Source organism: Gadus morhua, chromosome 8 (assembly GCF_902167405.1).
Source record: "Gadus morhua chromosome 8, gadMor3.0, whole genome shotgun sequence".
Classification (NCBI taxonomy): Eukaryota; Metazoa; Chordata; class Actinopteri; order Gadiformes; family Gadidae; genus Gadus; species Gadus morhua.
This window is the reverse complement of record NC_044055.1, coordinates 4,728,419-4,748,011: the sequence shown is the minus strand read 5'-3', so window position 1 is coordinate 4,748,011 and position 19,593 is coordinate 4,728,419. Positions and strand designations below refer to the sequence as shown.

The following is a 19,593-nucleotide window of genomic DNA, read 5'->3' as shown; positions in this document are numbered from 1 at the left end:
GAAGAGTATGCAGTCGATCACTCGAGTCAACAGGCTCTCTGCAATTCGCTATCAATAGTTTTACCTAGGCATAAGCGGGGTGCCAATTCTTTCCACATCAGATAAGCATTCATGTGGTAACCACTTGTTTCATGGTGCTTCAGTATCTTTGAAAGACACTGCCAGTTATTATACCCCACCAATCTAGTTTCACCAAAAAGCTTTGTATGCAAAACAATAGACTCTGTTAGAACTGTTGGAGTACAGTAACCAATAGGGGTGGGAAAAATAATCGATTCTTCGATGCATCGTAATACTGTGTAGAACGATTCAGTCTCGATTCAGATACGATAATAATCTTTTTTTTTTTTTTTTTTGGATTATTAATTTATTAAATTTTGGATTATTAACGGAGTTATAAAGTATCAACTTTATAACTCCGTTTTTACTGGGTCTATTGACATAAAACAAAGACTTGCATAGAGATTGAAGTAAAACAAAATAACCACAAACAAGTTCCTTTATTTTTCTTGTTATGATCCGTTATATTGTAGGCTCCATTCTGTTCAGTACACAGTTGCAAGACAACAGTAACCTGTTGTTTTACTAGTAGTAGATTTAGCTAACCTGTATATTTACAAGCCTCCTCTTGATACACTGACAAAAAAACGACCTTCCCAATCTTTCTTTTTCTATGTTGTGACCCCGAGGGCTTTCTTCTCTGCCTCTCCATATTGAGGTACGTGTCATCAGATGACAATACGGTTCAAATGAAGACACTCTGGCGCTCGCCTCCAGGGCGTGGTCGAGGGGGCGGCCACTGGAGCGCCGTGTGGGGAGGAGGGGGGGAGGGAGGCGAAGGAGGGGGGGGGGGGGGGGGGGGGGGGCGCCTTATCAGTGACGTTCCTCTGTTATTGATCATCATATCATGTACACAAACGCTGTTAAATACAGAAAATGCCAACTGAAATAATTGTACTTCCATCGCTTTGGCGCCCCCTCTGGTTCGGCGCCCCTATGCACCGCATATAGTGCATACCCACTTTTTGCGCCACTGGTCAGGGCTAACCTTCCTGCTATCTTCTCAACTCCTCAGAAGATCTTACAACCGTTTGAATTAGTCAGAAATCAGAGAAGTTAACAAATATTGCTACAATGTTTCATCCTTTCAAAACAGCGTTTTCGCCCCCCCCCCCCCCTAAGCGGTTGGCAGAAGCTGTTAAGAAAGAAGGCAAGAAGACTTAAAGGGGTAGTTCGGAATTTTGGACATAGGGCCTGATTCCCAAGTGAGCATTGGTATTCTATATCACTGGAGACAGTTTTCAACACATTTCATACAGTCCTTCTTGTTGCAGAGTTTGCTCGTGCTAGGCTAGCGCAAGTCAACGGGCAATGCTAGCCTGCTATTAAAAACAGTCTTACCCACTCCACAGTACACCCAAGGTAAATCAATTATAACGACAGACTATAAATCTAAATGTCTGTTTATAGAATAATGTTAGAAATAAAACCAACCTTGCATTGCATTGCATTTTGAGGGAATTGCGGGGTCTCAGCAGCAGTGTTTATATTCCTGTACGTAGGCTACGGCAGCGGCGGACTGATACCTAGGTTACCTGCCGCTGTCATTGCTACAAACGCAGAGTACAGTGAACGAAGGAATTCTATAAGCGTATTCAATTAACAAGATATGCCCACGTTTGGAGGAGTTTGCGATGCATCTGCTTTTGAAGACGATTATGAGGAATTTGTTGTATCCAACGAACCGTACATGTACGAGCCGGTGTTTTGATGTCCAAGCCAGCAGCAACAAGCCACAGTTGAGTCCTTTCTGGATCTCGCACTGGAAATTGGTGGAAACTTTGTGGTGCCCATCTGTACCGTTTATTTCTACAATTTCTAAAAGCACACTGAACCATCATGTTGCCTAGTCGTTCAATTGCGCTTCTGTCCCACGCTTCTCTGTTTACGTTCTTCTGTCGTGATTCGGTTACAAACCTAACCAGCGCATAGTAAAATTCCGCTTCTGCTGAGAAAGTAGTCCCTCGATGATTCATGCGATGCAAGGTTAGTTTTATTTCTAACATTATTCTATCAAAACAGACATTTAAATCTATAGTCTGGCGTTATAATTGATTTACCTCGGGTGTACTGTGGAGTGGGTAAGACTGTTTTTAATAGCAGGCTAGCATTGCCCGTTGACTTGCGCTAGCCTAGCACGAGCAAACTCTGCAACTAGAAGGACTGTATGAAATGTGTTGAAAACTGTCTCCAGTGATGTAGAATACCAATGCTCACTTGGGAATCAGGCCCTATGTCCAAAATTCCGAACTACCCCTTTAAGGACCTTCAGGTACTCTGGAGGTTTACACTCTTCCTCTGGAAGCCCAGCCCATGGAGATAGAGGGATGCAAATGCTTCATATTTGGAAAAGACTTTGGTAAAAAGAACCGCACCATCATGGTTCTAGGAGCCACTGGGCAGGGCAAGTCCACCCTGGTCAACAGGATGATCAACTACATCTTGGGGGTCACAGGGGACGATACCTTTAGATTCAAGTTGGTAGACGAAGGCACGGCCAAGTCTCAGGCTCACAGCCAGACCTCTGAAGTCACCGTGTACAAGCTCAACCACCGAGAGGGCTTCCAGATCGACTACTCCCTGACTATTGTGGACACGCCGGGTTTTGGAGACACGAGAGGCATTGAAAGAGATGGGTTGATTATGAGTCAGCTAGAAAATGTATTCTCTGCTAAAAGTGGAATCAGCGAGATTGATGCCATCTGCTTCGTGGTCCAAGCATCTTTAGCTCGGCTTACAACGACACAGAAACACGTCTTTGATTCGGTGCTCCGCATATTTGGCAACGATGTGGCAGAGAACATCCGGATTCTGGTGACATTTGCAGATCACACAAAACCAGTGGTTCTCGGGGTGATCAATGAGGTCGGGATTCCCATGTCCTAAAACGAAAAATGGTTTACCAATTCACTTCAAATTCAATAACTCTATACCTGGTGCATTCAACGAAAATGAGGGGGGTGACATTGAAGAAGATGGAAACAATGATGAGGATGATGATTAAGGAAGAAGAAGGCATTCAAAAGCTTTGGGACATGGGAACCAAAAACATGAAAAAAATATTTTCTGATCTGTAAGTCATTGAGACCAAGAGCTTGACCTTAACCAAGGAGGTGCTCAGACAGAGAGCTCAGCTGGAGATCTCCATTGAGAATTTCCAGATGAAGGTGAAATGGGCCTTAACTAAACTTGAAGAGATTAAAAAAGAATCTCAAATTCTCCAAGCACACGAGTCAGCTATCGCAGACAATAAGGAATTTGATTATGAGGTCAGCGTCACAAGGCCTGTTAAAGTTAAAACCGAAGAATACTCAATGAACTGTGAGGAATGTAATGTCACTTGCCACAAATCATGCTGGCTAAAGCTGTGTATTGACCTGGTTAAGACTGTGGTAACGTTTCTTCCCACAATTCCTCCCGTGACAAATATTTTTGTGAGGCCTTTACCTGGTCTGGTAAATGCAAAGGCGAGTGCCCTCCAACGAAGCATGCCTTCAGAGCTTTCTACTGGGGTTCCGAGACGGTGAAAGAGAAACGAACCTACGAGGCTGATGGAGCGCTCAGCCAAGTGTCTCAACACCCTGAAGGAGATCGCTTCAAACTTGATCACATTAGCTATTTGTTTAACTCTTCACTTTATTTGTTTCCAACCATTTTTTTTTTTTTTAATGGTTTGCCGGAGTACATTGTTTGCTCCATTCAGACTGTTCCAATCCCTTCACTTGACTTAACCCAGAATGTATTTACGCCTTATTATATGTGACTTTACTAAAACATATTTCAACCTCACTTTGCACTACAGCACTCACTGCATTTGCTGCAGGAAATGCATTTTCGAGTTATTATTACGAGACAATTAATATTATAAACCTGTCAGTATTATAGTAGGCCTAACAGCAGCGTTGGCCTGCATACAATTTAAAACTGAAAATAGACATTTAATTATTCATAATTTATCTCTGCGTTTATTTAACCATTTTCTGTAGAGTTACTTATTTTCTTTCTAAGTAGCAATTCTATATATAATGCTTGCTAAACTAATTTATCTTTCAATTAACTTTGTTATAAGCTATGGTATTTCTAAAATATATTTGAAGAAGATGGTGTGTGTGTGTGTGTGTGTGTGTGTGTGTGTGTGTGTGTGTGTGTGTGTGTGTGTGTGTGTGTGTGTGTGTGTGTGTGTGTGTGTGTGTGTGTGTGTGTGTGTGTGTGTGTGTTTTCAGATGGCCGTGGACAGTGGTAAGACTGTAGTGCTGGCCGCACTGGGCCGGCCCTTCAGTCTGGGGATGCTCTACGACTGCCGCAACGACTCACTGATCCCCGGTAAATATGATGTAACAGAGTCCAGACTCTAACGGACAAGACACAAGATCTCTTATTGTTGTTATTTTAACTTATAACTGTGTTTAGGCTGAAATCCATGGCTCTGGACAAATGTTATTATGAATATTAGCTCATATTAGCTCCAATGAACCTGGAAAAAGCCATTTGACAATGCTTTTCAGTAATAACAACCAAACCATATCACATATGTTCATAGGCATAATTGTTGAGATGAGAAGAGATTAATTAATCATTTTAATTGCAGAGAATATGCATATTATGTTGTTACCTCCACCCATTTCATATTATCTGCTACTGTCATGGAAATTATCTTTTGAAGGTAAAATAACTTCTAGTTAAGCTGAGCATTGAAGCTGATTTAATTCAGCTGGCAGAGAGAGCACACAACACATTCATCAGTAGCTTGTCTGATCCTTCGCTGAAGCTACTTTTCAGAGGGTGGTCTTTTGAACATAACAGTTGGGCTGTCAGCAGTTAACATGGAAGCCCATACATTTAGGCTGACTAATATAAAATGCTGCGACAAAGAAAGTGACAAACACATAGGATGGTGACAAAGATAATATTTACCCCATTTCCATTTTACAAACCTCAAACTCACTTACAACATAACACAATCCTGAATGCCTACAGAAACATTTATTATTATAACCAGATAAACCACCCTGCGTAGAAACAAGTCAGAGGATGTTCTGAAAGACCAACTCTCTTCTGTTTTCAAAACATGTGATTTGGTTAGTTAGAATCTACTGTAACGTATTATTGTGAGTTTAAGCAATGATGAGTTCAGAATAATGACCAGCCTATATCTTCCCACATCAGGACAATTACACACCTTCATTGATTTGTAGTTGACCTTTATTTATCCAGGTATCTAACACATTGAGATTCAACTGCTCCTTTCCTTTTCTTCCTACTTTCAGTAAGAAACCATCCGCTGATATATAAACAAAATGTGTAGGACTATGTTTTTTATTCATTCTTGTGAGCTCAGATGCTGATTTGTTTTCTCTTTGTCTTCTTCTGAAGCTTTGACACTTTGGGACCGGGAAGCCTTAGAGAAAGGAGCAGATGAAAGACACCAACCATACAATGACTTTGAAATAGTTGCATCTGACTCCATCGAAGACAAATCTTCTGCATTGAAGGTTGAAGCTTCACTGAAAGCCAGTTTTCTGTGTGGACTGGTTGAGGTAGAAGGCTCTGCTAAGTTTCTCTCAGATTCTAAGATTTCCAGAAAACAGGCTAGAGTGACACTAAAATACAACACCACCACCAAGTTCAAAGAGCTGTCAATGAATCACATTGGCAGTGGTAATATGAAGCATCAAGATGTTTTTAAGTCAGAACAAGCAACACACGTAGTGACAGGAATCCTTTATGGGGCACAAGCCTTCTTTGTGTTTGACCGTGAAGTGTCAGAAAAGGAAGATAAGCAAGAAATCGAGGGAAATCTAAAGGTGCTGATGAAGAAAGCACCCACCTTGAAGATAGAAGGCCAAGGTTTTCTGAACATTGGAGAAAAGGACATTGCAAATGTTGAGAAGTTCTCCTGCAAGTTCCATGGGGACTTTAACCTTGAGAAAACCCCTGTGTCTTTTAGGGAGGCAATAGAAGTCTTTCAAAGCCTACCTAAGATGTTGGGAACCAACGGAGAGAACGCAGTTCCTCAGAAGGTCTGGTTAATGCCACTGAAGAATCTAGATACTGCTGCTGCTGAACTGGTTAGACAGATAAGCCATAGATTAGTCAGGGATGCTCAGAATGTCATGGAGGACCTCAGCGAGCTGGAAAGGAGATGCAACGATGCAGAAAGATGCACAACAGCCAAGCAGTTCCCACAGATTAACAAAAAGTTAAAGGATTTTAAAGAGCTGGTTTCTCAGTACAAACTGGAGTTCCAGGATATTATGGCGAGGAAACTCCCATTGATCAGAGGAGGAGGAGAGGAGGAAAGTGTTCTCGCAAATATCCTGAAAAAGGTACATTCCTCTCCCTTCAAAAGTGGTGAACTGAATGAGTGGATGGAAAGCAAAGAGACAGAAATCAAACTCATCAGCTCTCTGATTGACAAAATGCCCAACATGACGATCGTCACTAGTCGCAGCACTCTGCACCATGAGATCCACAGCGGAGATATCACATATGCTGTGTGCTTTGTCTTTACCTCCCTGGAAACCCCAGAGCCTTACCTTTCAGCTCTGTCCAACTACTTGGATGAAACCCAAACAGACAACGTGCCATGTGCTTATGATGTAGAAAAGGAACAATGGTTCTTCTCAAATGACGTAATGGACAAACTGAAAGAGAAAGTAAAGCTCTTCAAAGATTTTGCAGAAGCCAACAAGGAGAACAACAGCATCAGATTTCTAACAGCTGCGACAAGAGATGATGAGAAGAAAGGTGCAACCCTCCACCTCTACAAGGATGGCTCCTTAGTGACTGACAACTTTGAACCACCTTCGAAGCCAGAAATGATCACAGCTGACATAACCCACAACAGTGTAACACTGAATATTTCACCACCTCGATTTGGGTTGACAACTGTGAACCACTACACTGTTGAGTTCTGTGTCCATGGAGGCGATGATTGGCATCAACAAATAGAGAGCAAGGCTGGGGATGTCACAGTGTCCGGCTTACAGATAAATAAAAAGTATCAGTTCAGGTGTAGAGCCAACTGCACAGTCGGCTTCGGTCCGGCCTGTGTATCTTCAATTAAAACTTTACCATCCAGTAAAGTTAAGTTAAGTTCTAGAGATCTTTCTAAGCGGTTAGCAGAAGCAGTTAAGAATGAAGGCAGGAAGAATTCAGGTACTCGGGACATTTACACTCTTCCTTTGAAAGCCCAGCCCATGGAGATAGAGGGATGCAAATGCTTCATGTTTGGAAAAGACTTTGGTAAAAAGAACCGCACCATCATGGTTCTAGGAGCCATTGGGTCGGGCAAGTCCACCCTGATCAACAGGATGATCAACTACATCTTGGGTGTCACATGGGACGATACTTTTAGATTCAAGTTGGTAGACGAAGGCACGGCCAAGTCTCAGGCTCACAGCCAGACCTCTGAAGTCACCGTGTACAAGCTCAACCACCGAGAGGGCTTCCAGATCGACTACTCCCTGACTATTGTGGCCACGCCGGGTTTTGGAGACACGAGAGGCAAAGAAAGAGATAGGTTGATTATGAGTCAGCTAGCAAATTTATTCTCTGCTGAAAGTGGAATCAGCGAGATTGATGCCATCTGCTTCGTGGTCCAAGCACTTTTAGCTCGGCTTACAACGACGCAGAAATACTGCTTTGATTCGGTGCTCCGCATATTTGGCAAAGATGTGGCAGAGAACATCCGGATTCTGGTGACATTTTCAGATAACACAAAACCTCTGGTTCTCGGGGCGATCAATGAGTTCGGGGTCCCATGTCCTAAAACGAAAAATGGTTTACCAATTCACTTCAAATTCAATAACTCTAGACTTGGTGCATTCAATGATGATTATGATGATGATGATGATGATGATGATGATGATGATGATGATGATGATGATGATGATGATGATGATGATGTCCATAAAAGGATGTGGGACATAGGAACCAAAAACATGCAAAAAAAATTTTCTGATCTGAAAGTCATTGAGACCAAGAGCTTGACCTTAACCATGCTCAGACAGAGAGCTCAGCTGGAGATCTCCATTGAGAATATCGAGATTAAGGTGAAATTGGCCTTAACTCAACTTGAGGAGAATAAAAAAGAATCTCAAATTCTCCAAGCACACGGGTCAGCTTTCGCAGGCAAGCTGAAAGAAAAGTATGAGACGGCCTCTAAGAAAGCCATGTCCGTTGGTGACATCATCAAACAGATGGAGCTGGAGCACGACCACCTAGAGGACGAGGTGGTCGGGCTGATGGAGCGCTCAGCCAAGTGTCTCAACACCCTGAAGGAGATCGCTCTGAGGCCCGATCCAATCTCAACAGCTGAATACATCGACCTGCTGATAGAGGGAGAGAAGTCAGAGGGCAAGCCTGGCTACCTGGAGCGCATCAATAAACTCAAGGAGCTGAAGAAAAAGGCCATTACCGCGGGGAAGGTTGCTAGTGGGGCCACGGCCGACTCAATTTTGCAGTAGGACAGTCCACTGGTTAGTACCTCTCCCAGCACAAACCCCCAAAAAAGAAGTTAATATAGGCTCTTAATACACAGCTCTTGTCAATGCTGTAGAATGTTCTGTTCAATTTCATGGGCCTTCCCGACTTCCGGCGGTCAATTATTTTTTGGCAATTTACCGCGTCGGTGTCGGGTTAGCCCTGTCAGGGCTTATTTTCCGATAATCTATACTCGATTTGATTTAATTACATTGATGCTCTTGATGAGAATTAACAGAGTAATGAAATTTATAGAAATGTTTTTAAACTGTCTTTCTTATTGGGGATTTTGTAAATTGATGTGTGAATGCATTTTCCTAATTCAGATAGAGGAGCGTTCTTCTTTGCTTCACTGGTTTGTTTAGCCTAGATGCTGGGTTTGGAGCCCCCCCACAACCTGTTCATTCTCTGGCTGAGGTTACATTGAAGCGAGACTTCTGTGATTCGCTCAGTCTAGATCGCGATGTTGAAATGAACAAATAAATGTATTCCCCTGATTTTATTCCCCTATTTTTGAGTTTATTACCCTGATTTTGATATCATTTCTGTTGTTCTGTGTACTTTATATGCTTGGCCACATACTCCACTCCAGCTGGAACACTGAGTCACTGAGTGTATTGACTTACTGCTTCTGTGTCCTAATTTTTCAAGTTAATTGTGCAATTTCATATGTGTACGTAACACACACTTCAGCACATTGGATTATGACTGTGATGTACTTTTGTCATGAGATTAATACATTTCTCATTATTTTTTAATTCATGGTTTGATGTAGATGTTATGGCAATTAATGAGGCAATATTTATAAGTTTGGGTCCCGGGAGACACATATTTCTCCTTTTGGTCTTGAAGTGAAAATGTTTAGAACCCCTGTATTAGAGGACAAGAACCAAGGCTCTAAAACAATATTTACTAAAGTATAATCATGTTGAATCATGCGTTACCTAAAAGAATTAAAGATGATTACAATTATCTGTTTTGACTTTAAACCTTTTTATTTGATTGATGCCCATTGTATATTCTCCAATATTTGTTTAAAGTTATCCTTTGCAGGCTGCCCCTTCTGGTCAGTTTTAGTGAGGTCATGAAACCACCAGCAGGGGGCGACAGTCAGAGAGGGTTTTGTGTTAACTCTGTATAAAGGCACACCCACTAGGCCATCTGTACCGTTGTGGGCATAGACATCTTATGCCGCTTTTCCACTGCATGGTACCAGCTCGACACGACACGACTCGACTCGACTCGACTCAGCTCGCCTTTTTTGCGTTTCCACCGCGATCTAGTACCTCAAGTGGCTGCTTTTTCTAGTACCGCCTCGCTCTAGGTTCCAAGCGGCTGAGCCGATGCTAAAAGGTGACGTCGGCAGACGGCCGGCCACTGATTGGCCAGAGAGTGTGACGAAGTCACGAGAGCGACATGGCAACCATGCTGGTAACGATAGAACAGCCATAGTAGCGCCGCAGCCAACATATTCCACTTCTTCAACATGCCAGCTAATAATACGAACACGAATACCATCGCATCGATGTTCTCCATTCTTGTTATGTGGGTTCTGTCCATGTGTGGGTTACGTAGGTGTTGTTTGCGTCGCGTACAAAAATACGTCACGGCCCTTTTGTGCAGACGACCCCGCCCACGTCCCGGAGGTACTATTTGCGGTGGAAAAGCACCCGCGCTGCTACCGTGTCGAGTCGTGTCGTGTCGAGTCGAGCTACATGTGCGGTGGAAAAGCGGCATTATAGATAGACGGAGCATTGGCTGCTGGGACGCGAGAAATACGGCCGCCATCTTGGAGTGGTCAACCGGGAGCAGCAACAGCAGTAGAAACAGGATGCCGGGCTGTTGTTCAGCGTATTCCTGCTCAAATCGGCGGACAATCCATAATAGGAATCGGGGGATTACTTTTCACAAGCAAGATTTAAAGGTTGGGTACGGAATTCGCTTTTTTGGCAATTTTTGCAAAATTACTTTAAATCCTTATCATAACCCGCTTACAGCCACTGATTTAGAAGTACTGACATGAAAATTAAACAAGTCAATCATCTGTGGAACGGGCAGGGCTCGAAAAACTCCAGCCAATCATTTCCATTGCCACCGAGTTGCATTGGACAGTAAGTACCAATCAAACGGTCGTACTGCACTCCCCCTCCCCCGCGCCCCGCGCGCGACCCCTTCGTGCAGTACTCGTGACCCAGAGCAAGCTCCTGTTTGTTGTTATCCTGCGGTAGCTACTGGAACTAGTTAATCCACATTTGGACCTAGCAGTAGCAGACAATTTCCATGGCAGACAAGACGCCACCATCCCCACCACCACCACCACCACCGCCACCACCACCACCAGCAAAGAGAAGGAAAACTCTTTTTCAGAGAGTAATTGATAATAAAAACGCTGAAAGAGAAAAACTGAAATCAAGAATAATCCTAGGCGCTGCTTTCAAACGTCTGCGGCAACTGAAGGACGAGAAGGGTCTAAAAATCGATGCTTATGTGGCGGTTGACCTAGTTCCAGAGTTTATACCGTTTATACTCGGTAATACCGGTGTTGAGACGAGTGTATTACTCGGTGTGAACATTTCCACACCGCGGCAACCCTAGTGAAAACCAGGACTTCCAATACAATTATATGAAACAAACATACATTTTCTAAAAATAGTAATTATTTATGTGACCGTTTAATGTTTATAACATCTGGTGCTGTTCTCGGCAGCCAGTCAGTTTCGTTCTCAGTGGGTGCTGGTCTCCGCCAGGGCTGCGCCTTGTCACCAATCCTGTTTGTGATATACATGGACAGGATATCGAGGCGTAGTCGTGGTGGGGAGCATAGACATCATATAGGTAGACGCCGCCTCCACTGCGTCAGCCCGTTGCCTAGGCGAAACGCGGCGCCGCCATATTGGTACGGGAGCTCTCTGAAGCCGGAGGTCTGTCAGACGCGTCAAAACAAGCGCAAGTTGCCAGGAGCTGCGGTTTATCTGGATAAAAATCACGATAACCTTTTACATTTCGCAACCAATTTCATGGAGTATTCAAGGGTTTATGCTCTACGTGAAGTGTGTGAAAAAGATTTGCCTCTACGTTACTTTGAATCTCGCTAGTTAAATCGCCAGTCATACATGTGCATGGGTCTATGATAAACGCTCCCTTTTCTTGCACAGCCCGTGCACTTTGAAAATACTGAGATCTATGAACTATCGAAATAGTGCTTCTTTAGTTACTACGTATTGACCATCATTAAGAGAAATATATTATATATATTATAAGAGAATATATATATATATTCTATAGCAGTAAAAATATACACATCTCAATATATACATACACATCTCAATAGTTGAACTGTAATATAAATAACAGCATATATATAATACAATATAATATAATGACTCAGTATAATGTGCAATGGAATAACATATATATGATATATATAATATGTGAAACAATATAATATATTTTAAGTATAGGTATATATTCATATTATATAATATATATATTTGTACATTTGTACAATTTGACATAATATACAATCATGCTCATAACATTTTCACATCTATGCAGTGCAATTGACACAATATATAATTTCACACAATATATTGTGGCGAGCAGCGCGGGAAGGACGAGACGGGAGCCCAGGTTTAAATGGCGGCGCAACTCTCGTGCCTCAATACACCGCACGACCCCGAGAGCTGCCTTTATTCAAACACGCACACATAACAGAAAACACGGCACACCTGACCGACGGACATACATCCAATTCCGGGTAATGGTTGCCGACAACACTACACACAATAAACACACAAACAATAGAGACCCCAAACCCGTTAACCCCACTGAACCTAATAACATAAACAACTTATCTAAAGACAATAAACCCCCTTTTCCCCAAACAACGTTATGAATACCCCATTACCCAGACTCCCCAGGGGTAGGAGTCGCCACAATATGATATTATATAATAATTTAATCTAGGCTAGAACCCTTTAAAAAGTATAGTCTTGCTGAGCTTTTTTCGACTGTTGCCAGTCTGTAATTGCAGCGTGCTCAGTTTTGCAATGTGGTGCAGCCTGATTTTGTGAAATACAGACACAACCAAGGACAACAGTGCAAAGTGGTGGTTTTCAATGCCAAATTGTGTGTCCTGAATGTGCTCCTTGAGGAGAAACACATCATCTGTCCAGATGTCAGCCCGGACAAACTGCTGGATCACAGACACACTGACAGCTTGCCCTGATGCACGCTGGCGAATGAACCGCTCTGCTGACCTGACCACCTTCACTGTCCCCTCTGAAGGAATCATCAGCCCTCCTTTGTTCTTCAGAGTCAGCAGGTGGTAGCTCTCGTCGAAAGATGCGCGTGCAGCATCTGTCACCAGGCTAGCACGGCACTCACCACAGGACAGCTTTCTCAAAACCTGCCGCACCACAAACCCTGCAATGTAGACCAGTGCGTTTTCCACTAGGCCACCAAAGCGGGTTGGCAAGTAGCTGTGGTCCCCAATCAACGCAGACACATTCACGAAGGGCACCTCAAGCTCTTCCGTTTCAGAGGGAGAGGACATCTCTACAGCCGACAGAGACACGGTCTCATCCTGTGGTGCCACATTCCCTGAAGTGCTCGGTGTGACACCACATCGGACCATGAGCCGGCGGAAGATGCCCTGGAACTGGCCTGCGGAGGGATTGTTGTTCCAGCCCCCTAAAAACCAAAAACACACAACACTTAATAGCGATATTTACTCTTTTCAGACGTCAAAGACTTTTTTGGAAAGACAATTTAATTAATTTAGAAACTTCTGAGATCCTTACCTGATGCCCTGATGGAGTTGAAAAGGAGCTCCAAATGATCCTGGCTGAACCGGTAGGTGCAGATATATTGCTGACTCTGAAGCAGCTCAGGACACATCAGCATTAGGGTGTCAATGTTGATGACAAACCCCATGACAGACAGGTACCTTAAAAAGAAAATATTTTGTCAGTTTGAAAGTTGTAGATGGACATTTCATGGACATTTCCACATTCACCTGTATGAACTGAAAAACCGCAGACAGCAAAAAGATCGGAACAATAGAACAGAGCATCATATGCATGCATAAGCAGAGCATGCACATATGGAAGAGTCACTATTTAAAATACCTCTTTGAACGATGAAGGGGAGTTCCATCCTTCATCACCAAACTGATTAAGTACTCCCGGCCTCTGGACAAGAGTTCCACACTCCTTGTCCAATTCAAAGATCCCAGGGGGGCTTTGAATCCTTTGGCACGGGGATTGCGGCTGTTCATAATGTCAAACAGCCTGTCAATCATCTAAAATAAATTGTTTAGGAAATAGAAAGGAAGAAGATGAAGATGAAGAAGATGGCCAGGACCCTTTGATAAGAAAACAATGTTTGAATCTAGTCTTACCTCAATGAATTCGGCTGTCGCTAGAGAGAGGGTGAAGCGTGGATACCCCAGGTCCCTCAGCGTTCGGAGCGCTACTGCCACAGAGCGACTCAGCGTCTGTGCAGCCAGGGACACCTTCATCTTCTGTGAGTCAAACTGAATGTGCTTTTCAGTGACCCTGTTGGCAGCATGCAGTCCATTCTTTGTTTGAATATCGTTCAAACAAACAACGTAGTCCCAGTTGATGAGGCCAGTTCTGCTACAGATTGGGCTGTACGCTTGCAGCATGTTTCTTGCCAGCTTCAACATGTGGCAAGCGTCCATCATGACAAACACCCTCTCGCCAGTCGCAGGATGGGGGAAAAATGTTTTCAAAGGCTCACAAGGGTTGGCCTTTAGCTGGCACCCCAGCTGGTTGCACATGCTTACGTTTGATGCATGCCCATCCATTGTGAGGGACATGACCCGGATGCCACGCTCATGCAGGGCCTCCAGCGCATGTACCAGCAGGACCTTCTGTGTGTCGGGCGTCAGAGACTTGGTCAGGTAGTAGGCAATTGGAGCCTTCCAATGGCCTTGTAGGCCAACCACCATAAAAACCAGAGCCTCAGTGGCAATATCTGTCTCGTTTAGGCCATCCCCCATGTCCACAAATCCGGTCATTTTCTGGGAATGTGGACTGTACTGGACATGTTTCCTGATGGCCATGCCATCCAGCATGAGCGCCACACGTCCATACTTCACTGGATCTTCCTCTCTTTTTCTTCTCAACATGTCCAGCATCATGGTGTTGAGTCCAGGCTTGGAATCCACAGAGATCATCCACCTTTATCAAATGAAAAAGTAGTTATTATTAAGTAGCAATAATACAATACAAATGTATTTGAACCAGTAATTTCCTATCAATAAAGTGCAATTAAATGTAATGGCAAATACCTTTGCAATGTATGTGGATGTGGTAGGTGGAGGTGGAGAGACTCTCTCAGGTAAGAGTAGGCTTTGGGCCCGTGCAGGTGGAGAGTGAGGGCAAACTCCCTCTGCTCTTTAGTGTACTCGTGGCCCTGTTTGGACAGGAGGCCTAATGGAAGATCTGAAATGCAGATAGCACAGAGTAATTAGTAAGTGACTGAAAGAGTATGAATGTCATTATGAAAACACCAATAGGCTAATGTGTTTATTTCCAGGCAAGGCCATATGAATGAAAAATGTAATCTTGTCATGGCTGTAGACCAAAGCCAACAATCATTGACTTAATAGCTCTAGCTTAAAGATGCACAAAAGCCAGGAACCATGACTGATTGCTCTAAACAGGTGCCCATAAACACCTGCCAACAAAGGTACCTGGCTATTGTGTGTCTTGAAGCTAGAGCTATCAGACTATGATTGTTGGCTTTTGTCTGTGCCAGATGCTATTCAAACTATGAATGGGGGCATATTACAGACGTCAGGTATTTGGAGTTTAAGTCTGATATATGAAATTCAGACAAGCCAAGCATTTGAACACATTATTGCAGTTGTATTTCTTTGGTTACAGCCCCAAGATATAATTGACATTCAAAGTTTAATTTCAATGTTACCTGAGTATAAGTCAAGCCTCTCGTGCAGCTCTTCATTTATGAGGTTCTTCCCCCTGAGGTCCTCCAGAAGACAACGCACTGTTTTCTTCGCCCTCCACTCTCGGGCCTTTGAGTTCCTCATCTCTTTCTCAAGACTCTCCACCCTAGCCAGGGCTTCACTGAGTCTAGTCTTGAGAAGAGTGGGAGATGGAGGCAATGCATAAGGGTGTTCCTAGTAAAAAAGGACAAAACAGTAGTGAGTAATGTTTATGATGCCATGATGCTCACTGCTGTTTTGGGGCATAGCTAGTGTTAATACTCACAAGGTAGGTAGGTGAAGGTTCAGTGACTTGTAATGATTGTAAAGAACAGTCAATTACAAGGCTCGCTTCAGCCTTCCTTGAGGCTTGTGTAGTCCTGGCTGGCACTTTCTAAAACCGAAGAACAAAATACTTGAACAGGTGTATCTCATTCTCAATCATTCCAAATGAACACACACACACACACACACACACACACACACACACACACACACACACACACACACACACACACACACACACACACACACACACACACACACACACAAAAACCATTTTCAACAAGTTTAGTGATGCACTTACTCTTTTGAGATGTGTTGGGAAACTGAACACAGATGGTTTAGTTCCATCCCTGAGCCTGACAATTTGGCCTGTCCGGTCAAAATCCTCCGGCCGAAAGTGCTGGCTACAGAGCATTGACCTCTCATTGGCAGAAAAGTCTTCCCTTTTCACAGCCACTTCCCACTGTCTCCTCAACTGCTTCTCTTTGGGAAACCTTAAAATTGCGAGAAAGGTTAGCTAGCCAGTCAGTCAGATTCATAATACAGATGTATCTTTAAAAAAGAAAAACATTTAAATAGAAATAACGTTTAAAACGTCAATTTCGGCCGGCGACTGACTGCACGTGCATCTCACAGGTGCATGTAGAGTATCGTGACATTTTTTCCGTAGTTTCATTCATTACGTGACACCTTCATATATTGTAGAACCATTACATATACAGTGGCATGTTTTGAGCCTTTTTTTGTTTTAATCTAGTCTCTTTTTTAAATACATCACAGAGAGAAATTAAGGCCAGTCGCTCAGCCGAAACGCAGCTTTCCGTCGCGACCATAAATGCTATATAATTACATTATACATACATTGTAATTACTCACAAGCAAGTAGTGGTAGATTATATATATATATATATATATATATATACTGTATATCCTATATTTCTTGACAATATTATCTCCTGTTGACGAACGATAGAATAAGGCTTTGCTCACCATGTCCATTTCACGTTAGACTAGCTATAGTCTGATTCTGGCGGCAACTTAGCTGTCTCAACAGCTCTTAGCTCTCAACATAACACATGATCTACGTGACATGACTGAATTTTACAATTACAAATAGAAACAATTGTTTAGTCTTACTTGTGAAAGGTAATTCCTTGCGATCTCGTTTGAATCGTCCTGACGGTAGTGCACCCCCAAGCGGCGCATGAAGTAGGCATCTTCACTCCGAAGACGAAATAACTCCCGTACCAAGATGGCGCCGACGATTTATGCCGCCCAAGGCCGAAGGGGGCGTCTACCTATATGATGTCTATGGTGGGGAGGGGTTGCAGTTCGGTGGTCTGAGGATCTCGTCACTGCTTTTTGCAGATGATGTGGTCCTCATTGGAACATCGGCCTGTGACCTTCAGCACTCACTGGATCGGCTGGCGGCCGAGTGTGAAGCGGCTGGGATGAGGATCAGCACCGCTAAATCTGAGGCCATGACTCTTAGCAGGAAACCGGTGGATTGCTTACTCCGGGTAGGAAATGAGTCCTTAGCCCAAGTGAAGGAGTTCAAGTACCTCGGGGTCTTGTTCGCGAGTGAGGGTACTATGGAGCGTGAGATTGGCCGGAGAATCGGAGCAGCGGGGGCGGTATTGCGTTCGCTTTACCGCACCGTTGTAACGAAAAGAGAGCTGAGCCGCAAGGCAAAGCTCTCGATCTACCGGTCGATCTTCGTTCCTATCCTCACCTATGGTCATGAGGGCTGGGTGATGACCGAAAGGACGAGATCGCGGGTACAAGCGGCCGAGATGAGTTTTCTCAGAAGGGTGGCTGGCGTCTCCCTTAGGGATAGGGTGAGAAGCTCAGCCATCCGTGAGGAACTCGGATTAGAGCCGCTGCTCCTTTACTTAGAAAGGAGTCAGCTGAGGTGGTTCGGGCATCTGGTAAGGATGCCCACTGGGCGCCTTCCTTGGGAGGTGTTTCAGGCACGTCCAGTGGGGAGGAGACCTCGGGGAAGACCCAGGACTAGGTAGAGAGATTATATCTCAACACTGGCCTGGGAACGCCTCGGGATCCCCCCGTCAGAGCTGGTCAATGTGGCCCGGGAAAGAGAAGTCTGGGGCCCCCTGCTTGAGCTGCTTCCCCCGCGACCCGACCCCGGATAAGCGGATGACGATGAGGAGGATGAGGATGAGGACATCTGGTGCAACCATAGCCGCGAGAACGTATTCTCAGCAGGGGGTGCTGGAGAAAAAAAACTCAGCCTGCACTAGACTCGCAACTCGTTACATTGATAAAAAAGATATATAGCAGCGCAGCTCAATTACACCAGTGCATGCGCGCACAGTTGAAAATCGATCGTTGTGTTCACTTCCTTCACACCATGGTTCACATCCAGCTGCTCACAGAACAAGTTTAGCGCACCACCGCTACCCTCACACTTTTTCATATAACCTTTTTTCAGCACTAGGTCAGACTCGCTTTGCCACGGGCCGAAACAGTGCGGAGCGACCACAGCCAGAGTGAACACAGCGGGGCAGAGGAGTGTCAGGAATAGTCTTTGGTGTACACATCAGTACGGCCTATTTGCACTACTGTTTAGTGGCAATGCAGTGTTTTATTCTATGCCTTTTTATTTTCGTATATTATTTCAATGAATACAATTTATTTATTCATAAAAACCAGATCTGGTCTTCAAATCTTTTTTCCAAATATAGGTTGTCTTACAATGGGGTTTGTGTTTATATTCGGACCAATACGGTACAGCGGGCGCTCACATGACGTTAAGCATTTCCTGGTGCATAATGTGACGCTTCAGAACCTAAAATCCCGTTTCTCCCCGTTGACCCGACAACACGTAACCGGCGTTTTCAGAAATCTCCACTTTGGCCGGAGTTTTTAGAAATGATCGTTTTCTGTGATAAGACAGGGCCTCGGACAGGGGGTGTTGCAGCACCCCCAGCACCCCTACTTCCCGCGGTACTGGGTGCAACTTACAGCTGAATGTAGTGCCATGTTGTTAAACGAAAACCTACGCTAGCCTGGCTCGCTCTCGCGCATCTCTGTTCGCGCTATGATTGCGCGTCCAGGTACTTGGAATGGGTGGAGTCAGATTCAGCGTTGAAGGAGAGGGGGTAGGACCATTTGAGTTGTGTATTTTCAAAACATTACCGTACTATTGGTATAATTAGTATTGAATAATAAAACACGCCAAACCATGTGGCCTTTATCATAGCTACACGTATGACAAAAAACCGCGTGAAAATCAGTGGTATTCAGTGAGGTATGATTAATTAAATGCGCTGACAGTTCATTGCTCCAGCCAAACGGATTACACTGAGTGGAGCGGATGACCACTCCAAGATGGCGGCCCCGCGTCTCGTCAGCGCCAGTAGGCGGTAGCAATCGATGCTCCGTCTATCTATAACATGTCTATGGTTGTGGGTGTCAGATTGACTCGGCTGCCAGGTCCTGCGCTTACAGATGACGTATCGACACTTGAAGTATCGACACAAGCCAACGGACAAACCCAGAAGGATTGTTTATAAACGGGGCTCAATCATGGACATAAAAAGAAGGCTCAATCCGTTTTGGTTTTGATTTAATTGATTATTGGTTATGGCAAAAACTAAATCGCTTGTTTTTAAGACTCGATAAGTAGATAAGTAGGCAAACACAGAGCTTGCGTGTTGCAGACAGCTGTCACAATCTCTTTGTTCGTCAATCTACCTATCGAGTCTTGAAAACAAAATGATGTCGACGGGTGATCTGATGGTATTGTGTGTATAAAATGTCATTTTTAATAA

The 19,593-nt window shown here is 44.0% G+C and overlaps 1 protein-coding gene across 1 annotated transcript; it reads left to right on the top strand.

The window, feature by feature from the left end:
* Positions 1-3,822: 3,822 nt before the first annotated feature.
* LOC115548606 (uncharacterized) lies at positions 3,823-8,528 on the top strand. The gene is made up of 2 exons (XM_030363361.1): positions 3,823-4,383; positions 5,434-8,528. Exons 1-2 carry the CDS (start codon positions 4,086-4,088, stop codon positions 8,526-8,528), a joined length of 3,393 nt encoding a protein of 1,130 aa, XP_030219221.1. The 5' UTR covers positions 3,823-4,085.
* The last annotated feature ends 11,065 nt before the right edge of the window (positions 8,529-19,593 follow it).

What these genes read in the sequence shown, in the direction of transcription:
- LOC115548606 (XM_030363361.1), top strand. Translation starts at nt 4,086, where the DNA reads ATGCTTGCTAAACTAATTTATCTTTCAATTAACTTTGTTATAAGCTAT. An exon ending in CAACGACTCACTGATCCCCG is followed by an intron (nt 4,384 to 5,433) that starts GTAAATATGATG and finishes CTTCTTCTGAAG; the next exon opens with CTTTGACACTTTGGGACCGG.